Below are 22,968 nucleotides of genomic sequence, written 5' to 3' on the forward strand. Positions count from 1 at the left end.
ATCTACGACCAGGGCGGTTTGAAGTTCAAGCAGTGCTCTTACAATTGGTGGGACCATAGTTTGGCCATCGGCGAGGTGCTCTTTCTGGCTTGGGGCATACGTGTCTGCTATAATGTTCGCAACGCCGAATCATTGTACAATGAAGCTCGTCTCATTTCTTATGCCATTTACAATATCGCCATTGTTAACATAACCATGGTCGCATTCCAGTGAGTCTTACTATCTTACTTAGGTTTTAGGTTTTAATTTTTTTAACTATTACTAATAAACTCTTTGCCAGTCTTTTCATATTCCCAAGAGCTGGACCGGATATCAAATATCTTCTCGGCTTCATACGTACTCAATTTTCTACAACAACAACAATTGCTCTAGTATTCGGTCCGAAAATATCACGTGTTCTCAAAGGACAAGGTGACAAATGGGATCAGAAGGCCAAAGTACGCAGTATAACTGCATCGTTTTCGTTGAATGGCGTTGGCCTGGTGCCCGAAGAGTCTCCGGACTTGTATCAGGAAAATGAAGAATTGAAGGTTAGACTGATTTTTATATAAAATAGTTTAGAGGTTATGCTATAACAACTACATGCAATAAGACATATTAAAACTTAGGTACTATACCTTTCACTTTAGAAGAGTAGAGTGTGTGTATGTGCTAGTCGGTAAGTCGACACAAGTTCGGGTCCGTTCAAATCCTAGTCTACTTTATCTAAAGAACATTTAACTCCCATTTTCAAAGTCGATTTCATCCTATACTAGAAGGTACATCATGGGTTATCGGCACTGATTTGATGATAAGATCTTCTTAAAAGTTATCAACAGGCATTTTGCCTTAAATATAGAGTGTTATCTAAAATCTTTGCAAGCATTTGTCGATCTATCTTTAAGAATGATAGTATAAATATCGATATTTAATCGATAAATTTATCGATAAAAATATCAATTATGTTGTCGATGATGAAAATATCGATTGTTTTATCAATAAATGTGTTTATACATCGATTATCAGATTTTTTATTGTCTGAATCGACACTGATTTGACGGTACGACCTTTTTATGACTTATTAACAGACTTTTAGCCCTTAGACATAGAGTGTTATCGAAAATCTTTTGCAAGTATTAGTACTGAAATCGATCTATCTTTAAGAATAATAGTGTAAATATCGATATTTTATCGATAAATGTGTTTGTATATATCCTCATTCTATACTAGAAGCTACACCGTTGGTTATCGACACTGACTTCACGGTACAACCTTTTTATGAGTTATCAACAGGCTTTTTGTCTTACACAAAGAGAGTTATCGAAAATTATTTGCAAGTATAAGTACTGAAATCGATCTATCTTTAAGATTGAGACTAAAAATATCGATATTTTATCGACAAATATATCGATAAATGTCTTTGTATATATCGAATATCAGATTTTTTATTGCCTCAATGGTTTTCATCATTTTATGAAATATGGCTTCTAGGTCCGATAACATATGTATAGCATCCAATCAAGGATTTAAAAATTTCTTTTCGAAAAACTTTCCAGGAACAAATCCAGAAGTTGGCACATCAAATTGAGTTCATGAAGACTGTGCACATGCAAATGAATAATCGGCATTTAAAACCAAAACCCGGTGGCTATTTCACCATAACATCGACTTCGTTGCAGGCGCCGTTCAGCAAAAATACGATGTCATCCGCCCAAACACAAACTTCTAAAGGCACTGAGGACTCACTCGGTGGCAACAAAAATTTGGGGTAAGTACTTGTAACAAACTACTGTACTTATGAGAACAGATTTATAACTCTTCAAATATTTTTTCTAGCTTCCCCACCCATTTAACACCGTCAAAAGCCCGCACGCATAAGGAGAAAGTTTGACGAGATCAGCGAAGTGTAAAAGATTGCTCAACTGAATTTAATTTTCAACACTCAATCGATAGTCATAGCGGTGAATACTCACCACATTCAACACCTTCCATAACACACCCACCGCCAACGCTCGGTCAAGCCGAGCACGATCTACTCAAACAGTTTGCTTTGCTTTTCGGCCCCGAATCCGATGTCAATACATATTATATATTAGATTCAGATGTTGATGGTGATGACGAAGACACTGGCGGTAGGAGTTCGTCAGCAAATGTGCATATCGAACAGACGACTGCCGAAATTAATCAGGTCGGTTCACCACTCGAAACCACCCGCACAACGCCGACAAAGAGTGTGACCAGCTCAATGACAATTTCACCAGAATCACCATCGTTTACAGTTAACGAGGCGCATCTACCGCACATACCATCTTCATCTACATCCAGCTCATCCATGTACGCCATACGCACGCCATCACCAATACGATTTCGTCTATTGGAATCGCCAAGCTCCGATATCGACGGCATCACCCTTACCGAGATGGTGGAGGTACATTGCCCGCCGACGAAAGCACTCGACGTTAGAGTGAATATGGAGCATTTGTTGGTTGAAGGTCAAAGCGGGGTTGTTGGCGTCAATGTCACCGATGAGTTTCCGAGTCAAAATAATAATACATCCTGTTCTATGTCATCCACCCTAACAGATAGCAAAACTGTTGATGTACGAACACCGATAGTAGTTTAAGCTTGTGTTAAAAAATATGTCTGTATGTTTGAATGTGGTAACCATGGTATTTAATTGGACCTAAGTTGGTAGTGGCTACATCCTACATGTGCTTGAACCCCGACAAGATTAGTTGAAGTGCAGCAAAGCCACAAAAATCACATAGAAGAGTGTAAAGCAACAAAGCTAATTGTGGTAAATGAGGCGCAAGTATCCTACTCGTAACCAGAAGCTTAGCTTCGTAGTTTGTTAATTAATTGTATTCAGGCTTGTAAATGTAATTAGGCTGCGAAATCAAACGTCAAAACAATTATTACTTTCTACTGTCGAATGGTTTACGGAGAGCTGAATAACTTAGTTAGTCACTTTGTTTAGCAATTTTATTGGAAATTAGGGGTTAGCATAGAGGTGTTATAAAGGTGGGTCTAGGAAGCAAGTTGTTTCGACAGGTTTGCACTATATGCAGAAGACTCTGAGGTATGTCTAAAGCTGTGTATACGGTAGATGGAGTCTTAGGCTCAGGTAGTGTGTAAAGAATAGCAAGACCCCAAGCGTCTAGTGGAGATGGGAATGAAATGTCTCCTTTTCCACAGTCTCACAATACACAGGGAAAGGTCTCTTTCTTACATCTTGATTTTGTTTTTTTTTTTGTCGACGGTTGACCCATCTTTTAGCCTTTTTTATCGAGGGTTGCAACTTGAACTGTCGATCATTATGTAAGAAAAATATTCAGATCCGTTGAAGACGTGATTAACGAACTGAATTTATAGTGATAAGTCTGCTTTGTCGTATTGGTTAGAGATCTAGCTAAGATTTGTGAATTCAGCATTCATTAGCATTATGATGTTATAGTAAAAGAACTGTGAATTTTAAGGGAAAAAAGTTGTTTTTTTAGGTTATAGAAATTAGTACAAGTAAAGAAATTTCGCAATGTGTGTAGAAAAATTATAATGTTCTTTTCTTTGACGTCATAAAACTGTTTAGATTGCCTTAGAAGAGTGTCAAAAAGTTAAAAATGGCTTGCTTGTGAGTTCACAGATATTACCACTTGGCCTCTTTTACCATAAATTGCTTTGTTATTACTGTTATAATTGAAATTTACTCTACTCGTATATGCTACATTAATTTCGTCAATTTATTTCCGTATAGATGCCAAGAAAATATTATTTGAATAACAGCTTTCAATAATTTCATATTATTTATTAAAATTATTATTTTGAAAGTTGTATACGTCAGGAACTATGGAACCTGACGTACATATACCACGTTCAAAATAATAATTTTAATGAATAATGTTGTTCCTGAAACGGTGTAAAATACGCTCTGAACATTTTTTAGAGAATCAGTGTGTTATATTCTTATGGTTACGGCTGGATTCTAGCGCTTGTACTATCTTTGGCATATTTTACACATACATTTCATTACATACATACATATGTAAATTCATTTAAATATTTATGTACATACATATGTATATAATGAAAATTAAGATTTTTCTCTGATTTCTTGCTAAATTTGGAGACAAAAGGAAAAAGCAGACTCTTTACAGTCAATTGAAAGCGTTTGAACAAAACCTTCTTACAGCAGTACTAACACAAATTTACGCTTGGATCTGACCAGGGTTGCAAATACGTAAAAAAAAAAATAATTCAATTATTTTTGGATTAATATTGTTATTTTTCATACTGAAAATCTTAATTAGTAATAATTTTCAAATTGGATCCCAAAATCCAATTTACAAATTAAAAGTAATTAATCCCAAACACCGGATTTTCATTGGATTGGATTGGTAGAAACCAAGCACCGCTTTGAATAATTAAAAAAATAATAGTAAAAATCCCAAAAATCGGTTTAAAAATATATTTTTATTTTTTAATCCCAAATACCAGATTTTCATTGAACTGGATTAGTTTGGATGGGAAAAAACAAAGCACGAGTGTGAAAAATTAAAAAAAAATCCCAAAAATCGGCTTAAAAATATCTTTTTATTTTTTTTTTAATCTCAAATATCGGTTTGAAGTTTGGTTTAATTTTGCATGACTTGAAATAAAAAATTAAAATAAATTGTAATAGAATTTAAATTTTTTCACTCTTGTGTACTTCGTGTTTAACCATTTTGATTAACTTTTGCAAAGAAAAGCTTATTTAAAAAAAATACATGGTTTTATTTTTATTTAACTGCTTTTAATACTAGTCTTTCAATAAGAAATTTGTAAACTTTTTTATCCTTTTAAATTATAGTTTTTAATTTAAAAATATTTTTTTTATTTTATTACTTTCATTTTAAAAATATTTTCTCTATAGAAAAACATCCAAACTGTTTGGGATTAAAAATTATTCTTTTTTTATTTTTTAATTGTAATTATTAAATAATATAAAAAAAATTTAAATTTTTTATCTCAAAGAGTGTTTAATCCTAATACCACAACATCAGAATTAAAAATTAAATTAAAAATTTAAATTTAAATCTTTAATCCAAGGTGTTGGGATTTTTAATTCTGTTTTTGGGATTTCAAATTTTAAATTCAAAAATTTTGGATAGAAAATGAGATTTTAATTTTAAATTTTTATTATTAAATTTAAAAACGAAGTTTTCAATTTTTTCTCTTAAACATGAGAATTTAATCCGAAAATCGGAATTAAAAATTGAAAACTCAATTAAAAATTTATAACAAAATTTTCAATCCCAAGTGTTGCGATTTTTAGTTCTAATTTTGGGGTTTCGAATTTTAAATTCAAAAATTTTGCATAGAAAATTAAATTTTTAATTCCAATTTTGGGAAATTTGGATCGAAAATTAAATTTTAATTTTCAATTTTCATTGTTAAATTTAAAAACAAAGTTTTAATTTTTATTTAATATGAGATTTTAATCCCAAAATCAGAAGTAAAAATTGAAAAGCAAATTAAAAATTTAAAATAAATTCTTCTTAAATAAAAATAAATTAAAAATTTAAAATTAAATTTTTAATCCAATGTGTTGAGATTTTTAGTTCTATTTTGGGTTTTAGGATTTTAAATTACAAAATTTGGATCGAAAATTAAATTTTTAATTCCAATTTCGAAATTAAAATTTACTTTTCTATTTGTAATCACAAAATCGGAATTAAAAATATAGTTTTGGGATTTCGAATTTTAAATTCAAAAATTTTGGATTTTGAATTTAAAAATTTTGGATTGAAAATTTAATTTTTATTTCCCAAAATAGTATTAAATATTAAAAATCTTTGTTTTAATTAAAAAATTCGCAACCCTGGTCTTCATGCAATACTATCGATAAATGCATTTATCGTGACTTTCTGTTATTAATTTCCGGCAGGTTATTCGTTATATTTGTGCTTGATATGTGTTTCATAAAAATTAATATGGCTGCTAAGATTAAATGTCAGTTTACACAAAATCTTGAAATTAATATATAAAATTTTAAATATTTACTTTTTTTATTATTATATTTATTAGTTGGAAAGGTACTAATTTCTTATAAAAATTTAATCTAAGTATTTTGAAAGCCAAACTAAACCAGCTCTATGATAAATTTGTATGCAATTAATGCAAGTAACAGATATTCGATATATGTTTTTAATTATATTATGTTTATGTATGTATATAAAAGATGGCGTTTGCTTAAAATAGTTAATTATGAATGAAAAGTGTAAGCATGTTGGGCAATTTTTTTCACTTCGTTGAAAAAGAAACGTGATGCAATAAATAAAAGGTAGAAATATGCAAATTCTTTAGAATGCGTAACAGTTTAGAATAAGCTAGTTTGCAAATTGTACGATATTTAATATTTTCTTTGATTTTACGATTTTTATCAATACTAAACTTTTCTCAATACTGCACTTTTACTATTTTTCCTCCTTAAAACGCAAGAATTTTAAATTTAACTTTGCATAAAGAAGTTTGAGTATAGTTAATTAGGTAAGATATGCCTGTGTCTGCATAAAACATGACATGTGTGTTAAATTAAATTGTTTGTAAATGTAAGCATTTGATGTACAATACCAACTGACCAATAAACTCGAATGAAATGATGAATAAATTGTTAACAGTTTTGAAAAAATAAATAAATAAATAAAGCAAATAACATTATAAATGGTATACAGAGTTCTTTAAATAAATGAGTAGTCCTACCTTAGACGTTTCTGTTGTTGCAGCAATTAGTTTATTTGTTGATGGTTATTATTGTGTAAGAGAATATTCTCGAAATTGCGTAGGTTATGCTTTGACATGGAAAAATAATAATTAGTTGAGTTTACATTACATATTTTACATACTCACATACAGATGCACGGATTTGCATCTGATTTACGTTCCTTTTATTTAATACTTGTAGAATTAGGTTAGTCAAGTGGCACACAACTAAACAAAATGGAGTCGATCACGAAAATTTTCATATTTTACACATTACACAAACTTACATACACATTCTAACTATAATCTCACAATTTTTCACATTTTACACTTTGAAAACTAATATACATATTCTATGTAAAGCCTCTATTAAATAAACATATTCAACTAACTAAATTTTTTAAATTTATCAAGCAAATGAACTTCAAATACTAATATGCAACGCGAACTGCTCTTGCCTGCGCCGTGGTGAACAAAGTAGAGAAAGCACAAATCAGCTGTTTTGCAGCAAATGGCTTCCGCTACAAAAGATGGATGTTTGGCAGTAATTTATAACTAACCAACAAGAATATATTAAGCAAATACAAAAGACTTTTAACATTTTATTAAGCACAAAACAGCATACTTAACACATAAACACACTTATTTGTTGTAAATTTCAAAAAAAAAAACTCTACAATATTACAATTTATAACCAGCAGCTCTTACTATATCGCAAACCTACTTCCGTGAAATTTCGAATTGCACTTACAATTGCTTGTCATATCACATGACACTTCCGCGCAACGTTAGAGCTTTTCACCGTGCTGTGGTGAATATATAATGACATCCGTGCAATTTCGACTTGCATTACCCAGCAAACCATCTATCGGTTAAGTTTCCGGCTTAACACTATTAGCGCTATCAGAGATTACGGTTAATGTTTCTAAGAGTTTATTTAGGCCCAATTGATAATTATAACACAAACTCTTGTGTACATGTGATTGCTCTTCTTCTTAAGTGGTTACATGGGTTTACGGGTTTCAAAAAAAAAGATTTTTTTTATTGTATTATTAAATTCTACAGCACCTCTAGAATATTTTCCTGAAATTTCAAGTTTATCCGAGTAATAGTTTCGGAGATACAGCCTTCAAAACTTGTGCGCTCGGGTCTAGCTAAGCCAAACAGCGCTTTTAAACGCATTTTTCTCGAAACTGTGTTTTTGAAGTCGGTTGGCAAGATTTTTCGAAAATTTCTCCAGCGATCTTCATGAAATTTGATACAGGTCTTTGAGATACAATACTTCAAGACTTGGATGAAGGATTTTTTTGTTCGACACAACTATTTGAAAATTTTTTTTTTACTGAAATTTTATTTTTTTTTTGTAAAAAATGTCTGCCAAAAGTCCAATTTTCAGTTTTTTTTCTTTCGTCCAAGTTTTAAGTTAAGGTACGAAAACGCGTATATTTTTGCACTTTAGATGATCCTATAATGAGTTATCCTGCCAACGCAGGCGCATCTTTTTTCGGAGGGATCACCGGAAATGGTGTCGCAATAGGCGAGTTTAAAATAGTTTTTTCAAAAATTTCAGAATTTTTTGTGAAAAGTGTATGTATGTTTGTAACAAAAAAAAATGTTATAATAAAATAATTAATTTTTATAGGAAAAAAAATTGTTTTAAAAAGGCTGTTTTTTATCCGAGGAAACCCTTGTAACCCCAAAGTCCTTAAGAAAGGTGCAAGGTGTATATGGTATATGTTAGTTTCTAAGTCAATCCTTTCAATGCATTGCAGCTTCGGTAACAATAATTTACTGGGTAATAACTGTCTGTCGGTAAAACTGTCAACCCGCAACCAACTTCCGTCCAAATCTAGAGCTTTTCACCGCGTTGTGGTGAATATTTAATTGCAAAGGGAAATCAGTTCAATAATTCAAAGTGGTTTCTTCACTGACAATTGTCGTCACGCAACCAACTTCCGCGCAAATTTAGAGCTTTTCACCGCGCTGTGGTGAATATTTAATTGCAAAGGGAAATCAGTTCAATAATTCAAAATGGTTTCTTCACTGTCGCAAAAGTGTGCAAATTTCAAGTTTTGTGTGTAATTTTCTTAAATTAGTGTGTAATTTAGTGAATTTATAATAAAAGAAACATGAATAGTGTAATTGAAAGTGTTTACTTTGGTTGTGTGTGTACAGAAATAAAAATATGCAATCATTCCACAACAGAACCAAAGCCACAATTTGGTGGCAGCTAGCACATAACCTGCATAGATGGAGCGCCAACTGTTACTTTGGTAAATGGTAAGCAGTAATTTCGCTTAATAATTATTATTTATGCTTTAAATACTTATTTTCAATTATTTCTAATGCTTTGTAAGAAATTATGTTTAAACTAGTTATTCAAATATGAAAATTGCAAAATTCTGCAGTTCCCACGACAGTTGGGTCTGCCTAACCGGAACGGACCCGAATTTTTTATCCGGTCAAGGACTGTCAACTCGGCAACAACAAGTACATTTTTGTCAGAGAATATACAGCAATTTCTGTTCAGATATTTCGCGTTTGTATGCCCTCTGACTATGCCAAACATTTGCTTTTTTAGCATTACAACTTCCTTGTTAAAAAATGAGTATCATTACCAATGAATATTGAATCAAAATTTTATTTAATTTAAAAAATTGTATTCGTGTCTGGCGTGATTTCGTAGAAGTAAATGACAATACACATGTGCTAATAGTAGCACAATAATATAGCTCGAATAATGGTAAATTGCAGCACTCTCCATAAGTACAATATTATTGCGTTGGTTAAATATTGCTTTTATATAGGAACAGGAAATACTGGATGAAGAATTTCGCTGCTACATGCGTGTAGCGCGTTCACTCGAAGGAACATTGAAGCGGCCCAAAGGTAGTGTAGTTCAAATAGGTTTCAAAAAGTCATACTTTTATTTCAAATGCAGATCGCGAGTGTTGTAAGCAACTGTTAAAAAATTGTGAACGTCTGAATAGCGTAGACAATGTTATGGTTAAAAAAAATACAAACGTTTTTATGAAATACTTGTTGAAAGTGATTAATTGGACAAGTGTGCATCAGCCACTACAGCTATATGATAAATGGGTAAATACAAATGTAAAATGCGATTTACATACATATATATCTAATAAGGCATTTGAATTATTTTTAAATTCAACGCATCATATAATTACTCAATAGTATCAAGGTTCAAAAACTGAAGTTAAATTGTGGCTTCAGGATAACAAATCATATATGGCTGTTAAAGAAATGCCAAACGGTGCTCTCGCAATATACTGTGCCGTTGCTAATTCACCAAGTGCCGGTTGGCAAGATGGTGCATTGAAAATTATGAAAGATTCTAAAGATCCAGATGCAGAAGAAATGTGAAGTTCTATTGTTGTCTGTTTTATTACGTATACATTGCAGTGTATGTGTAAAAAATTTTTGTACGTGAAATATATTTTTTTACAATTTGAACTTAAAGCGAAATGCTTACATTAAGGCACTTAAGTTTACGAACGATTAGATAATGATGGTTATTAGTATAAAAATAAAAGTAATATACCAATAAAATGGACGGAATGTTTTTTCGAGACAGTTTTCGTTTGATTCGTTGCCTAATTCACAAACTTCTTGCATGACAGCGCTAATATTGCAATAATTGCTAAAGCGAAACTCTTTTTTGATACATTAATGCTTGAGGCGGTATTGCAGCTGTCATTAGAGCAATAACATTCTTCCCAATAGACGCCGTTTTCATAAACACCCCAATTGCAGACACCAGTCACACCTGTTTCAGAAACTGAGGCGCAGCGCCTAATTACTTGACGCCAACGGCCATCCCCTACATAAAAATAATTATGTTAAATATGTATGTAGCTTATTACAAAAAAAAAAAGAAACTAAAAAAATAAAGAACTTACAGATGAAACCCTTTGGACCTTGTTGTACCACCTTCATGCAAAACGATCCGGGCATATGTGATTCATCACTGTTACATTCGATGGGAATATGTTCCGTCCGGTTAAATGGCTTATAAGCACCACAACTATCGTAACCTTTCCGATCCTGATCGGAGGAGCATTGGTAACAGCGTATAGCAAGCGAACCTTAAATCATTTTATAATGTTTACACATTCATATATAATTATTAACAAGCCATTTAAGCCACACCCAAGCCATGCTTTAAAGTGTGATTGTAATGTGCATATCAGCAAGAAAATAACTTACCGACGGCACACAGTGATAACACAATCACCACATAATTCACAATGTTGCGCATTTTATACTAAAATTCAAGAAATTGGAACAGAATTCGATTTAATAAATAATAATTTAATAAAATATAAACAAGCTATATAAAAACAAATAATTTTGCTAACAAATTTGACATGTACGAAGTACAAGGGTACTCAGATATCACAATAAATTTTGACCAAGCGTTGCCAGAAAGTCTTTATGCATACAATTTCCATTTACATATATGAAACAAAAAGTTTAATGCGCGATTATACAACTATATAAATAAATATATAGTCGGATTCATTTATACAGTTTCCGGCTCTCAAGTAAATGCTCAGGAAATTATCGGTATTTTATCTTTTGTGTGAAGCAAGAAATTTTAACATTTCATATCGCCTATCTCATCGTGAATGTTAAACAGTAAAAAAAGAAGAGTGTGAAACATTAAACAAAAAAGAGTCTTCTTTAAACAAGAGTAATTGGTAAGTTTCCCATTCTGTATACTTAAATTTGTTTAAAAATATTAATTATTATTTTTATTTATTTTTCAGGTGGTCCTTTTTATTATCTAGAATGGAAGACGATTTCATCCCTACTAAAGCCAAATTAGCAATTGTACTAAAGTATGTTATGAAAATATATAAGATACTATTTTAACACAAATAGGATTTGACCGCATTCTTTTTTTCAGGTACCTGGCTTCTGAAGATTTACAACGACATATTGCCTCCTACTACCTTATTAGCAAGCAGCGTTTTGGAAGAATTCTGTCCGATGTGTGAAGGAAATTGAAAAATGAAATTCCAGAGTGTAGAGAACACACCTTGTTGGAGATATCTCATTGCTTTCGAACACAATGGAATTTTCAAAACTAGGTCGTGGCTATCAATGGCAAACACATAGCTATCAAAGCCCTACCGAAATATTTTATAATTATAAAGTAAGTGAATATGTATACATATAGATTATAATAGCCTCGTACGGGTATACCTAGGTAGGAGTGCAGCCATATCGTGCTCAATTAGCACTTGATCTGCCATTTTGATATATATAATTTCTTAATAATTTTTATTAATATGCTTTTATTATAGGGATTCCATTCTATTGTGTTGATGGCCACATGTGATGCCAATTATAAATTCACATACTTGGATGTTGGTGCTTACGGAAGTGAAGGACACTCCAATATTATGAAGAATTCGATATTCGGTATCAGCATACTTAATGACAGCAGCCAATTTACGGCCGATGGCTTTATAGTTGGCAAAGAAGGAAGAAATTTTCAATTATCGTTTAAGTAGAGCAAGACTGTGTATTGAAAACGCGTTTGGAATTTTGAGTACAAAATGGCTTTGCCTCAGAAAGGTATTATTTTGTCATCCGGATCAGGCACGATCGATTGTTTCAGCACGCTGCCTGCTACATTTCCAATATTTATGTTTATTTATAAAAACAATAATTACTATTTAGATATGTTTTTTATAAAAACAAGTTTGATGTTTCCAAATTTCGTGTCTATTTATTTCATAACTAATCATAAGACAAGTGTGTATAAAAAGATATTAGTAAAAGTTTTATTTCTGTTCCTTATTCTATTTTTTTGATTTAAGTTCCGTTACTTTCTGTAACAGCATAATGTTAAATTCCATACACATATCATCAGCAACTGACTGTGGAAGCTTATTCAACAACCAGTCAAAACAACCAAGGGCTTGTGCATATGGTGAGTTGTTCTTTCCTGCCACCAAATCTTCTTGCTTCTTTAAAATGTTGTTGAATCGACTCCATGCCTCGTCATTTTGGCTTCCGCTTAACGTCCGATTACTTGTGGTGGGTGTTGGACTCTGCAAAATAAACAAAAATTAAAACATTTGCATTTACATGCACATTATATATACTTACATAATCAAATTGTGGAATAATTAACTCCTCCACATTCGCTCTATTTATGGAGGAAGATGAATCCAAATCTTCAAATGTTGGACTTGTGGAAGTTCTGGGGAAACACAACAAAAATTCGTGAAATTTTAAAGTAAAATTTAATAGACTTACCTTCTTTTGTGTGATACATTTGGCAAAAAAGACATTTCTTCAGCAAACTCCCAATCAATCGGGTCTCCACGAGCGCTACCACTTTTGTGCTTGCGGGCCACTTTGGCGTGATAGCGATAGCTCTCCCGTAAGCTAATCCATCCAACTTTGCACTCACTAACTAAATAAATATAAAAAATAAAATAAGGTTAAGAGATTCATAAAATAAAACTTTAATTTATATACACTTACCAGTTTTGCCAAGTGAATTGCTTATGTGGACCCAGGCCTGCTCCAAAGCATTCTTATTCGAATGCATAACGTTTTTTGTGTCCCATATTCGCGGCCACTTTTCCACTTCTTTAATTAGTTTTCGTTTTTCACTTGCTGTGAAATTTTTTATTCTCTTTTGCCGCTTGGCTGCGGGTATTAAGAGTTCCATTTCTAAGGATTAAACAAAATAATATAAAAAATTGAAATAAAACCACAAATTTACTCTTTCTTCCCGCTCAATTTCCTTCAGAAATTCAGAAATGATTACTTTGATTTTCCTTCAAGAAACAATTGTTGATTTCATGTTTCTTCGCAAAACCAGGATTGCCATGTACGCTTTTATTGAAAAAATGTACTAAAAACTAGTACTAGATTTCTTTAGAGCTGCATACTATCACAAGATAATTTACAGCAGGAAATTTTCTTGACTATTTCTTAAGCGTTTTTTTATAAGAAGTTTTTACATTTCTTGAGAGCTGGACCCTAAACTTTATATAGAAACTGTTATGTTTCTTTGCAAAACCAGTGTTGCCGATCCACAATTTATAAAATAAAAGTAGAAAATATACTTACTTAATTTCTTGAGAGCTGGATGTTGCCACAAGCAAATTTTACTCCGGAATACTTCTTGAGCTTTTATTTAGTGTTTTTTGTATGAAGTGTTTGCTTTTCTTGAGAGCTGGAAACTACACTTATAGAAGAAAAATATCTTCTATCACTTTTCGTGTATTCATTTATTGTGTAAACGATTGTGATAAAGTGTATGTAGAATAGTGTTGAAATATTTTTTCACTTTACATACATCCGGCATCACCACCGAAGGTGTCAAATTTTAATCATCAAACCATCGTGTATTTTGGGTGGGGACGCTTTTCCCAATATTTTGTTTGTTAGAAATTAAACTGCATTTATAGATTCGTACAAAAGTTTCTTATTATTGAATATAGTACAATGAGTAATTTCCAATCAGTAATTTATGTTGGCATATTTCTATGTTGCCTAGTACAACTGGGTAAGTAAATATAATTGAAAATTACAAATATGAAATCAAAATGACGCACCCATTCATAAAAATTGTTTTAGGCTTTGCTATTAAGTGCTGGGACTGCCGCTCAGACAACGATCCAAAATGTGGAAATCCATTCGACAATAGTTCACTGGTTATTACTGATTGTGCACAGGAGCCTGAATTGGAACACTTACCTGGTGTACGACCGACAATGTGTCGCAAAATTCGGCAAAAAATGCACGGCGAATGGCGCTATTTCCGTAGCTGTGCTTACATGGGAGAACCTGGCATTGAAGGTGATGAGCGTTATTGTCTGATGCGCACAGGAAGCTACAATATTTTTATGGAATACTGCACATGCAATAGTAAAGATGGTTGTAATGTTGCCAGTCTACTTAGTGGGAACAAAATTGCAATAACGCTCAGTACAATAATAGTCGGTGCAATTGCTTGGACATTACGCCTTTAAAAAAATGTGACTACATTCCATATCATTTATAACTAAAATGTGCCTTTTATAAGTGATTTACTAATCGAATATGCATACTTGTATGTAACTTAGTACAATTAAGTATTGTTAAGACAAATACTTAACATTTTAAACATGTCCGTCCAAAACGATATATACTTAGATTAACTTAAAAAAATAATAAACACAAAAGACTAAGAAAACGACATTCTTACTTTGCCGAGTTCGTATATGAAACCATTTGGCATTCCAAAAAACATTTATTGTAATCAATAAAACCAAAGTCAATTTATTTATATTGACAAAATGAAATTAACAATACGGTGTTTGTTTACTAGTTTTGACAAGTGGTAAAAAATAAAAATTCAATATCGTCGGTCCCATGATTCCTCGATAGCGTGATGAACGTTTTTAGATTTTTTAGATCGGTTTGTTATAGTAATCAGCTGACATACAAATTGTACGATTAAGGTCACAATTTTGTCATATCTCCATTAGACAGTACTAAAACTATAACCGCAAAGTGTAACTCTTTTCGACTCTTAAAAAATAAAACAATTGCTTTTGGAAAATATTTTTACAGAAACTACTTTTATTAAACTCTTTAAATACATTTTTGTATAAATTATTTAAATATTAATTTTTTAATACCATCAGCTCTCTAAATGCTTAGTTTTGTAGATGTGTAAGTGTAACATATTTTGCTAGATAAAACCAGAGCAGAAAATAGTTTTTGTATTGTTTAATTTTACAAATTATTGATAAATTATAATATTTACATATTTAGAGACTGGCAATTTTTATGTATGTATGTATGTACATATTGGATATTTTTTATATTTTGACATAATTAATATAATACAATTTGCAAATATACTTTCAAGAGGTTATACTTGATTGCCTCTAACAATATTGAACATAACATAATTTACATTAAAAATTGCATAGCAATCAAGCTAATTAGCGCCGCCAAGCTGATCGCCACGAAACCAGCTGAGGAAGCATTGCAGAGATCACCCTTGCAAATGTGACAACTTTGTACTTCGCGACTGTGGGACACTGTGCAAACATCAGGCTTCTGACCCACTACTTCAAAGTGGCAGTCACGTGACACTATAATGCCGGCCTTGTCTGTAAAAAAGGAGGAAAATAAAAAAATTTATATTTTTTAATTGATAATTTTTGTTTTTTTTTTTAATATATATTTTATGCTATAATTTTATATGCTACAAGTATAAATAATAATATTTGTTTATGTATTTTTTAATGTTTTTGATATTGAGAGCTGCTAGAGAGAGAACAGAGAGAATTATTTCTAATTTTCATGCATTTAATAACGGTGCATACACTATAATTTAAAAATGTATGACTAATATGCTGAAGGTATTTTATTCGCGAATGAAAACAACTTTTCTCCGGCAGCAATAAAATGTGGAATTTGTAATCAAAACAAAATACAGATGCAAAACATATGTTGTATTCGTTGTGTTTAGACGCTATAATTGTAGAAATTTCAAATTGTTAACGTTAACGTTAAAATTTTAATTTTATTATTTTTTAATGAAATGTGTTTCATAATGTGCGTCAGTGGAGCTTTGAAGGAGTTGCTAACTTTAACTAAAGAAGGTATTTATGGTTTATAAAAAGGCTTGTAGCAGATTAAGATTAAAACCAGAAAATTTTGCATTTACGTTGCCGTAAATCGACTGAATTTAACAAAAAATGAACCATTTTGAATATTAAGAAAGGGTTGTAAGATATTTTTGGATTGAGAGGTATGCATAGAACTAATCCTTTCTCTTTTCTTCATTCTGTGGTACTTCTCTTTATTTAGCCTGCTGCAATAGTCAGAACGAGGCTTCAAAAGGTTCATTCTGGTTTTAGAGCTTTTCAACTGCAATAGACGCTGTTTAATATTAAAAATAGAAAATATAGGCGATCGTTTTTTTTATAAAATTCTTATTAAGTTAATTGTTGTTGTATATAAAATATCGTTTCGGTTTATGCTGCTGAGATGACAGTTTTAGTCGTATATATTTGAGCATATAAGGGTCCATTCAGTTTAGACGGATCCGATTATGTTGGAAATAATTAGAACCGGTATAATGCACCGTTATATTACAACAACAATAGTTATAGCTAAATATTTATGCGATTTGTACATTTTGCCGTGCAGCAATATGTTCTTAGCTTTGTTTGAGCTCATTTTATCAATTCATGAGTTCAAAATATTGACCGGATAATATCCGAGCGAAGTTTTTTTAATGAATTGATCATTGTATTGCATTATTTTCTCTCCCTTTTCGTTTTTTCATATATTATATAATTTTCGATAAATTTGTGCGTGAAATATGAACATTTTGATATGAATCATTATCAAGAGCCAGTCTGTTTTGTGCGATGTAAATATGTATGTATACATATAATGTATTTTTAAGTTGAAAATTGAAGCAAAATACGAGGTTTGGTGATAACAAACGTAAAGCAAGACATTAATTTGAATTGTGTGAGTGTTAATAATGGAAAGTGTGTTGATTATTGAAACTGGCGAGTGTTTAGAATGGACAATAGTTTGATTACTGAAATTGTAGGTTATGTTTACATTCTTAAATTTTTGTATTTTTACGAAGTGTTTTAAATGTAAGGTGAATTAGTTGCTGTATATTAACAGCTGTTAATAAAAAAATTATGATTTTAATAAAAAAAATTTAAATAAAAGTTTTAATAAGAAAAAGATTTTTTTTTATAAAATGTAAATAAATAGTATATAAAAACATTGCAAATAATTAATTAACTTATATAATTATAATTAATTTCTATTTTTTAACAAGTTATGTTTTGAAATCAATTGAACCTACCGCTAGTTACAACTTTGTTGCATTTAGTAACCGGCAGCAACTGATCCATAGTGTTAGGTTTTGCCACCTGATCGCAATCGACGGATTGAATATTTAAGGTAGCATCGATAACGTCCTTGGCGCAATTTGCCTCCGTTAGCGATTTGCATTGATAGCATTTGATGGCATCACCTGGAAATGTAAAGAAAATAATAATTTTTATTGATAATGGAAAAATTTCAATTTAATATAGAAAACAAAAAATATATACATGTTATAACAAAAACAAAAAAAAAAATATGTATACATATATGTACATATGTAGGTAATAATATATTAGGGTGGTTAAAAAAAATCCGAATAATTTTTTTCGCTTGGTACTCCAAAAAAATGGTTTTAAATAAAAAAAATGTCATTTTAGTTTTTTGTTGAGAAAACTGTGCTGGCGGAGGAACTTACCGTTAAGTTAAGAGGTCATACTTGGAGAGATCTGCTAAAAGATGTCTATCCACTATTTTTTCAGCATATCAAGTGGAAAAGAAAATCGTTGTTTTGGCCCACCCTAATATACATACATATGTACATACATATATAATTAAATATGTAAATTTTATTCTATAAAGCTTTCTCAAGAATTTTAATTTTCGCAGTTGCTGCTATACATACATACATACATACATACATACATACAAAGTTACTGTGTAAATTTTAAACCAGTTTGAAATTAAATTATTAATACTTATACATACATACAAACATTTAGATTTTATAAGTTCATTTATTGCGTCTAAACTTTGACGTTAAAGAAAACTGTATTATTGAACGACGACATTACTTTGCTTCGATTGTCTAACAAAAACCAGTTTTTTTTGTAATTAAAGAAGACTGAGTTGTAGCTGGCAAGTGTCTAATTCAGAGTTTATTAGCATAAGCTTACATATCTACATTACAAATACGCATTTGAATATGTATGTCAGTGTACTTGACTGGCTATAACGCCCAAATGCGATCACATGAGTTTGCATATACAAACACACACATGTAAATATGTATGCAAATTTCGCATTGGCGAGCTGTAAGTCTGAGCTGTTTTTGAATGGCTGCTGAACAATTTGCTTTGAAATGAGTACAAAAATTACAAGAGAAAAATGTAAAAAAAATAAAAATAAATAAAAAAAATTGAAAAAAAAATAAAATAAAAAAATGAAAAAAATGAGAAAAATAAAAATAATTAAAAAAATGGGAAAAAATAAAAAAAAACAAAAAAATGGAAAAATAAAGAAAACAAACAAAAACAAATAAAAAAACCACAAAAACAAAAACAAACATGATGACAAAATTTCTATTTATATGCAAGCGTTGTTGCCGATGTGCTTGCATACATATGTATTTATGTTTTTTTTTTGTTATTTTTGTACGTATTTAAGTGCGTTTGCGCTTAGTCAAGCGACCGCTTTTCCAAATGTTGTGGGTTGCAGGCCAAATTAAATGAATTTCTTAAGTAAATATACGCATAACTCACAACTGTTGCCATTTTGGGATGCTATTAATATAATTTTTCTTATAATTTTTTATAAAAATCAAGCACCTTGTATAAAATATTTGAAATTATGGAAATTTTCACTTTTAACTCTCTATTGGGGCTGACACACACACTTTCAGTCACATAACTCCAGCCTAAGCGCGTCAAGGTTATATTTTATTATACTGTTATTGTCACTAATTAACGTCTGTAACGGCTTATATGTAAATTTAAGATATAAACATATTCTTTTACACATAACTACACTCTCCGCTTACCGCTGGGCAATAAACAGGCCGCCAAGAGCACTAGAGCAATGATTTGTTTCATTTTGATTTTGGCAAAAAAATTTTTCTTTCACAAACAGTTGAGAAATCAACAGGTTTTCTTTATGCTGCAATAGAATATCTAAAGCAAAGGTGTACACTCGAAGACAGTTCAATTTAAACTGACTGAAATGACTGCTTGAGCTTTGGCGCGAGTTGGCGCTGCTTTGTGGTTTTCAGTTTTCAAATAACAAATGTGAGCACAAGTCTTCACACAAATATATGTATGTACATATGTATATGATATATAAATATTTCCACTTACATTTCGGTTCATGTATATATTTAATTTGCTTTTTCACGCGCGTTTGCCTCGTGTTATTTAAGAAATGCTGGAAAATTTGTCGGCAATTTGTTTAGAAATCTCTAGTTTTCTGGCGTTGTTGCATTTATTTTCTTCATTTTTTTTTATATTTTTGTTTTGTTGTCCATTGCAAATTGTTGCTGTTAAGCTATATGACGTATCTATATATTCGCATTATAACTGTATACATTTCAATAAGGCTATATACCGGCTATAAGCCCCACCTAGTGGAATTCTCTAATTGCAGTTTTTTTGTTGAAGCGTCATTAGACTGGAACTAAACACAGAACTTTGCGTTATATAATATATATTTTCTTATATATGTATGCATATAGCTCTTTATGTAGATCACCAAGGTTGTATGTAGTCATCAGTTTACTTTTTTTCTTAATTAGCATGTTATTTTATATAAATAATCCATAAGTACGTGAATGAATTTTTTGTGTGCCAAAGCCTTAAATCTTCACGATCTAGGTACAAGCATATGTACACATCAAAAGTTGGCAAATGCGACTAGATGTACATACATACATACATATAAATGCAAGCCAAGCGAGAAATTTCATTGCTTGAAATTTTAGAATTGGAAATTTTTCTTATATTGTTGTTGTAGCGAAAAAAAAATCCTCAAGTAGCGATTAATCAGCTTCTGATCAGGAAAAAAAACGAGTACGCTCCAGTTACGCAGATCAGACTGTTATGAGAACAAATTATGCCCTGTGATCAAATTTGACCCGGACTGATCCATATAAACTGCAAACGCGAACCGAATCGATTAACAGCCTTTTTCTAAATTCGCTGTTACTTTACGACGAATAGTTTCGATTTTATAGATCGCCTCAACACATTTTGGTTTTTGTTTTGCGTATGCAACGTGTCAATGCTAGACTCGTACCAAAAAAAAACTTGAATATTTTGCAAAAAAGGCTTTGAGTAGAGATTGCAAAAGATATTCTTGACAAATTGTCCAACAATCTAGCGATCCTTCTTCTTCTATTGGCGTAGACACCGCTCAAGCGGTCTTTCTAACGGAGTTGAGATCTTCCTTTTCCTCTGCTTCTGCGGGTACTGCGTCGAATACTTTCAGAACTAGAGTGTTTTCATTCATTCGGACGACATGACCTAGCCAGAGTAGCTGCGGTGTCTCTTAATTCGCTGAACTATGTCAATGTCGTCGTATAACTCGTAGAGCTCATCGGTCCATCGACTGCAATATTCGTCGCAGCCAATACGCTAAGAACCATAAATATTCCGCAGAACCTTTCTCTCGAACACTCGTAACGTCCACTCATCAGATATTGTCATCGTCCGTGTCTCTGCACCATACAGCAGGAGGGGAATAGTGAGTGACTTGTAGAGTTTGTTTTTTGATCGTTGAGTGATGACTTTACTTCTCAATTGCCTACTCAGTTGAAAGTAGCACCTGTCGGCAAGAAGTATTCTGCGTTGGATTTCTAGACTGACATTGTTGTTGCTGTTAATGCTGGTTCCAAGATAGATGAATTTATCCACAAATTCGAAGTTATGACTGTCAACAGTGACGTCCGCCTATGGGTACGGGGGGACCCCTCCGGGTTCGAGGGGAAACCGAATATACCCGCGGTAAGGCATGCCTGTCGTAAGAGGCGACTAAGATCCTGGCCACCAGTCCAGGGCTGTATGGAAGCTCAACTGGTCATAGCTTCGGCTACAAGGTCAATACCAAAGACTTTAACCTGGTATCACGGGGAGCAGTAGCCCCTGGAGTTCGCTCCAGTCTGCTCATTGGATTTGGCCCTTTGTGGAGATTCGCGGTGGCTGTGGTTAAAACCCAAATCGCGGGAAAAACTGACTTTGTCAGTCGAATGTTGAGTTGCATTGCAACCGGGTGCCGGACCCAAAGTACAGAGTGTGACGACCGTTTTGCCCTCGTTCACTACCAAACTCATTTACTTCGCTTCCTTGTCCAGTCTGGAGAAAGCAGAACTAACGGCGCGGGTGTTGAGGCCGATGATATCAATATTGTTTGCTCGCCGAATTATTCTCTCAATAAATCCTTTGATTACAGCGATGTGTGGGCGGTGGCGCCAAATCTCGCCGAGATCACGAGCTTCAATTTCTCGCATCAAACAATCGGTTATCATGTCACGATAACGGTCATCATTGACGGTTACGTTTCCTTCGGCACCATTTTTGAAGAAATATGGACCCGTGATTCCACCGGAACACATAAAACCGTTTGTTTATCTGTATGAAATGGCTCTTTAATCTCTTCAGGTTGCTTTTCGTCTCAAATACCGCATTTTTACTTATTTACATACCCATTGAGCCAGAAATGGGCGTGATTCTTTCCACGATGGAATGCTTGACAATACTGAACAAAAATAACATGACAGCTTGCCACGACTCACGGGTGATCTGTCAAAAAAAGGCTTTTAAAGAAAGATACTCCTATTTTGATCACCCGTAAGTTAATTCGTCCCGTTTTGGCCTTGGCGTTAAGCCTTAGACCATACACATGGAACATTTTATTAACTTCGCTATTCGCTAATTATACTCTCGCAACAAATTTTTGGAAAATTGGGCGTGGCGCCGCCCCTACTAAGTTTTTTGTACATATCTCGGAAATTACTATAGCTATGTTAACCAAACTCTACACAGTCGTTTTCTTCAGGCATTTCCATATACAGTTCAAAAATGGAAGAAATCGGATAATAACCACGCCCACCTCCCATACAAAGGTTATGTTGAAAATCACTAAAAGTTCGTTAAAGAAATTGCAGAAGGAAGCTGCACCCAGGCGTTTTTTAAAAATTGAAAATGGGCGTGGCCTCGCCCACTTATGGACCAAAAACCATATCTCAGGAACTACTAGACCGATTTTCAATGAAATTCGGTATATAATGTTTTCTTAACACCCTGATGACATGTACAAAATATAGGTGAAATCGGTTCACAACCACGCCTTCTTATAACAATATTTTTTCCATCTGATGCTTTTCTGTATAATACGAGTACATACATTAGTGATGATAGCTAAAACCTTCAATGTAAAAAATAATGAATAATGAAATCTATTATATTTATCATGCGAGGGTGTTCGGTACACAACTAAAAATATTTTTCCTACTGCTCTAAATGTAAAAATAATAATGTCTATATATAAAGTGCATATACATAAAAATATTTTTGCTTAAATATACAACTACAAATTCAAACTAATTACGCCTGCACAAAGTTGTTGAAAACTGGTCTTGCGATTAAT

At 32.3% G+C, this 22,968-nt stretch overlaps 7 protein-coding genes and 1 long non-coding RNA gene across 9 annotated transcripts in view; 5 read left to right on the forward strand and 3 right to left on the reverse strand.

Annotated features, from left to right (window-relative positions):
- The window catches only part of LOC126752246 (probable G-protein coupled receptor CG31760), a 35,198-nt gene extending 33,283 nt beyond the window's left edge, over positions 1 to 1,915 (forward strand). The window contains 4 exon segments of the mRNA XM_050462920.1: positions 1 to 209; positions 281 to 530; positions 1,536 to 1,747; positions 1,816 to 1,915. Of these exon segments, the coding sequence (XP_050318877.1) occupies positions 1 to 209; positions 281 to 530; positions 1,536 to 1,747; positions 1,816 to 1,870 (726 nt within the window). The 3' untranslated portion in view covers positions 1,871 to 1,915.
- On the forward strand, positions 1,871 to 6,681 carry LOC126752942 (probable G-protein coupled receptor CG31760; the record flags this gene model as incomplete). Its single annotated transcript, XM_050463992.1, has 1 exon — positions 1,871 to 6,681. A coding segment is annotated over one exon (732 nt), but the record flags the coding sequence as incomplete, so codon positions are not given.
- Positions 6,682 to 9,321: 2,640 nt separating this feature from the next.
- Positions 9,322 to 10,225, forward strand: LOC126753125 (uncharacterized). The gene is made up of 4 exons (XM_050464310.1): positions 9,322 to 9,457; positions 9,522 to 9,603; positions 9,656 to 9,813; positions 9,910 to 10,225. The coding sequence occupies exons 1-4, from the start codon at positions 9,455 to 9,457 to the stop codon at positions 10,096 to 10,098; spliced, it is 432 nt and encodes a 143-aa protein (XP_050320267.1). The 5' UTR covers positions 9,322 to 9,454; the 3' UTR covers positions 10,099 to 10,225.
- Positions 10,101 to 11,112, reverse strand: LOC126753124 (uncharacterized). The gene is made up of 3 exons (XM_050464309.1): positions 10,942 to 11,112; positions 10,635 to 10,820; positions 10,101 to 10,555 (listed from the first exon to the last, which is right to left on the reverse strand). Exons 1-3 carry the CDS (start codon positions 10,991 to 10,993, stop codon positions 10,329 to 10,331), a joined length of 465 nt encoding a protein of 154 aa, XP_050320266.1. The 5' UTR covers positions 10,994 to 11,112; the 3' UTR covers positions 10,101 to 10,328.
- Positions 11,113 to 11,317: 205 nt separating this feature from the next.
- LOC126753044 (uncharacterized) lies at positions 11,318 to 12,460 on the forward strand. Its single transcript, XR_007666081.1, has 4 exons — positions 11,318 to 11,435; positions 11,505 to 11,576; positions 11,645 to 11,893; positions 12,045 to 12,460. It is a non-coding gene; the product is annotated as an uncharacterized LOC126753044 (long non-coding RNA).
- Positions 12,461 to 12,503: 43 nt separating this feature from the next.
- On the reverse strand, positions 12,504 to 13,731 carry LOC126753043 (uncharacterized). 2 transcript variants are annotated; one of them, XM_050464146.1, is made up of 5 exons: positions 13,526 to 13,731; positions 13,237 to 13,428; positions 13,006 to 13,165; positions 12,856 to 12,949; positions 12,504 to 12,797 (listed from the first exon to the last, which is right to left on the reverse strand). In XM_050464146.1, the coding sequence occupies exons 2-5, from the start codon at positions 13,424 to 13,426 to the stop codon at positions 12,546 to 12,548; spliced, it is 696 nt and encodes a 231-aa protein (XP_050320103.1). In that variant the 5' UTR covers positions 13,427 to 13,428; positions 13,526 to 13,731; the 3' UTR covers positions 12,504 to 12,545. The 2 variants fall into 2 exon arrangements, with proteins under 2 accessions (XP_050320103.1, XP_050320101.1); XM_050464144.1 differs by having other exon boundaries at positions 13,481 to 13,731.
- A 353-nt stretch (positions 13,732 to 14,084) lies between these two features.
- Positions 14,085 to 15,054, forward strand: LOC126752376 (uncharacterized). The gene is made up of 2 exons (XM_050463119.1): positions 14,085 to 14,269; positions 14,341 to 15,054. The coding sequence occupies exons 1-2, from the start codon at positions 14,209 to 14,211 to the stop codon at positions 14,733 to 14,735; spliced, it is 456 nt and encodes a 151-aa protein (XP_050319076.1). The 5' UTR covers positions 14,085 to 14,208; the 3' UTR covers positions 14,736 to 15,054.
- Positions 15,055 to 15,297: 243 nt separating this feature from the next.
- On the reverse strand, positions 15,298 to 19,555 carry LOC126752377 (secreted Ly-6/uPAR-related protein 1). Its single transcript, XM_050463120.1, has 3 exons — positions 19,373 to 19,555; positions 17,594 to 17,764; positions 15,298 to 15,866 (listed from the first exon to the last, which is right to left on the reverse strand). Exons 1-3 carry the CDS (start codon positions 19,422 to 19,424, stop codon positions 15,664 to 15,666), a joined length of 426 nt encoding a protein of 141 aa, XP_050319077.1. The 5' UTR covers positions 19,425 to 19,555; the 3' UTR covers positions 15,298 to 15,663.
- Between the last annotated feature and the right edge of the window lie 3,413 nt (positions 19,556 to 22,968).

Source organism: Bactrocera neohumeralis, chromosome 3 (genome assembly GCF_024586455.1).
Source record: "Bactrocera neohumeralis isolate Rockhampton chromosome 3, APGP_CSIRO_Bneo_wtdbg2-racon-allhic-juicebox.fasta_v2, whole genome shotgun sequence".
NCBI lineage: Eukaryota > Metazoa > Arthropoda > Insecta > Diptera > Tephritidae > Bactrocera > Bactrocera neohumeralis.